Source organism: Meriones unguiculatus, chromosome 8 (assembly GCF_030254825.1).
Source record: "Meriones unguiculatus strain TT.TT164.6M chromosome 8, Bangor_MerUng_6.1, whole genome shotgun sequence".
In the NCBI taxonomy this organism is placed as follows: Eukaryota; Metazoa; Chordata; class Mammalia; order Rodentia; family Muridae; genus Meriones; species Meriones unguiculatus.
The window spans coordinates 78,774,884-78,777,809 of NC_083356.1; the positions used below are offsets into that span (position 1 = coordinate 78,774,884).

Sequence of the window (2,926 nt, forward strand, 5' to 3'; positions counted from 1 at the left end):
ATTTTTAAGACTTATCACGTTACTGTGATGCAAAGTAAATCGGAAAGCACCAACACAGATAAAAAGGCGGAACCAGGGTGACTTATTAAAACCTTACACCACTGATGCTTATGTAAATAAAATATGTTTGTATAATGAACCTAAACTATTTGAGGACCTATTTCCCTAGGTTGTCACTGAAAGGTGACAGTAACTGAGAAGACTTTAAAATCGATGTGATATTTTGATGGTGGACAAGTTCTGTGACAAAATAAGGCAAATATAGGAAACTTGACAAAGACTCAGAGTGAGAGAAGAAGGAGCTGCTGGCCAAAGGTCTAGTAATGATGTGTATAAACAGTGCCATCTCATGAGAAAAATGCAGTGGCTGCTCCCAACAAACTGTCCAAAATTGCTGAACGTAGACGAATACATGAGTAGTGAGAAGATAGCGCATAAGTAAACAGGGGAAATGTGGAAGTTGAACTTGAACTGAAAAGATCCCAGGCTTGAAGAAGTGCCCTGAGATGGGTAGGGCACCTACAAAAGAGTATACAAGTCAGAAAACTCAGGAAGTAGAAGCAGAGAAGATGAAACCTTGGCTTGAGCAGTGATCTTGAAAGTGCCTAAGATCATTCTGCCTCTTCAGGTGTCTGGAGTTCTCATAAATTAGAAGCACGGGTGTTCTGTGACTCCTCAGTGTAAAGCAAAAAGGCTAACATTGGTTCATGAAGATGTAATCTGACTATCAGAATGACCTTGTAATGACCGTGTGACTGGTGCCAGGCTCTAGTCACCAGAAAACTAAGCCAAACCATGCTAGGGTTGTCCTTCTCCTCCTCCTCCTCCTCCTCCTCCTCCTCCTCCTCCTCCTCCTTCTTCTTCTTTCTTCTTCTTCTTCTTCTTCTTCAATGAAGTAGTTCAGTTATGTTATACTTGTCTATCTGTACTTTGTTTATAAAATAAATATTAGACATAATTTAAAATATATAAAGTGGAACTTTAGTTAGATGTTCGCATCAAAGTGACCCATGTCTGGACATTGGGGCAGACATACAAAATAGAATTATGACCATCGTTCCACACTCATTAATGGACATTCGCTTATTCATTAACTAGAATAAGTAGTGAATTTGCCCACCCAGTTTAGTGTTGTCACTTCCTGTCTATGTGCACCAACACGTGCTGCATGAAAGCATTCCACACCAAGGACAGTGATGTCCTTGACTCCAGTGTGCTTGATTTTACTCGTAATTTCAAAATCTTACCTTCATAATCTTTAAAACCTCTGAAACCAAAGCAGCCCAGGCTTGAAGATGGAGATAATTAGCCTGATGAAGATGTATGAGGGACATATAAGTAAAGGAGCCCTTGTCATATTGGGGGGTTAACGTGGAATGTTCACCGCTCTATCATAGCACAACATCGACACGAACCAAATTAGGAGCAGCTTCAGTTCTGTAGACTACTGCTTCCTCTTATTGTCCCTCAAACCAGCCGTGATCAAACCCCGCCCATGCCCATCCTCGTCTACCTACCTCTACACGCAGGCTACTCAGGAATCCACTCTCCCCTGACTCAGTAGTCTGCGGAGGGCACCTTTGACATCCTTATTGCGGAGACTATAAACAAATGGGTTAGCCAATGGGGTGATGGCGGTGTACATGACGGAAGCCACCATGTCTTGATCCCGGGAGTTCTGCGAGGGGGGCTGGAAGTAGACCCAAATGATCGTGCCGTAGAGAAAACCAACCATGGTGAGGTGGGATCCGCAGGTGGACACTGCTCTGCGGCGACCAGCAGCTGAAGGCAATCGCAAAATGGTGGCCCCGATTCGGGCATAGGAAAGTATAATAAGGGAACAAGGGCCCAGCATGAGGAAGCCCCCCTCCAAGAATATAGCCAGCTCGTTGGAATGTGTGTCAGAGCAAGAGGCTCGCAGGAGTGGCCGGTGATCACAAAAGAAGTGAGGAAGGTTGACATTGCCCCTAGCGTCTCCAGCCCAACACAGTGGCAGGATGAGTCCCACGTGCAGCATGGTGTGCGCTATGGACACCACCCAGCTCAAGGCCAGTAAGCGGGCACAGATTTGTCGACTCATCACCAAAGCATAGTGCAAAGGGTCGCAGATGGCCACGTAGCGATCCAGAGCCATGACAGCAATGACCAGCGTGTCTGTGACTCCAAATACATAAAAGAAAAAGAACTGAGTCAAACAGCGGGCTGCAGGAATGGCTGGGGAATCCGATGCCAGATGGACCAACAGCTGGGGCAGGGTGACTGTGGACAGTCCCAAGTCTATCACAGACAGGCCGCGCAGCAGATAATACATAGGTGAGTGGAGCCTGGAGTCCCACGAGATGAGTAATACCAAAGTCACATTTCCCAATATGGTGGTCAGGTAAATAAACAGGAACAAAAGAAAGAGGAAACTGTGGGGCACACCAGCCCTAGAGAACCCAAGGAGCAAGAAGATGGGAGAATGTGAAGCATTCAGGGCACAGCTCATGATGAGTAACAGAGATCCTGCCTGAAAGAGATGTTAGATCAAAACCTAAGTCAGAGGTCAGAGGTTAATCATCAGATCGTTTCTACCTAACTTAGTAATGTCATTCAAGGGCCTTAAATATTTACTTTCAATTCTATATATACATACTTCTCTAAGTAATTTTCTTAATTTTTATAGTCATTTCTCTCCTATGTCTATCTTCCCAACCCATGCTAGAAGCTCATTTCATATAGTCTACACACCTATACATCTTTAGAGAATCTTACAACGAGAAACCCTTCATTCATTCTTGTATTTACAGGCAGTCTGTTTTCTCTCCTACCAATGGCAATCATCATGAAACAATTACCTGTATGCGCTGCTTTCAGCTCTTTGTGCTCCATCCACACCTTACCTCAATGTCAACTTCATGCTTTCCTCTCTCTGAGCCTGTAGAGA

General features: G+C 44.6%; 1 protein-coding gene across 1 annotated transcript; it reads right to left on the reverse strand.

Moving 5' to 3' along the window:
- Window positions 1–1,534: 1,534 nt before the first annotated feature.
- On the reverse strand, window positions 1,535–2,488 carry LOC110560754 (olfactory receptor 1B1). The gene has a single exon (XM_021656779.2). The coding sequence runs from the start codon at window positions 2,486–2,488 to the stop codon at window positions 1,535–1,537; it is 954 nt and encodes a 317-aa protein (XP_021512454.2).
- Between the last annotated feature and the right edge of the window lie 438 nt (window positions 2,489–2,926).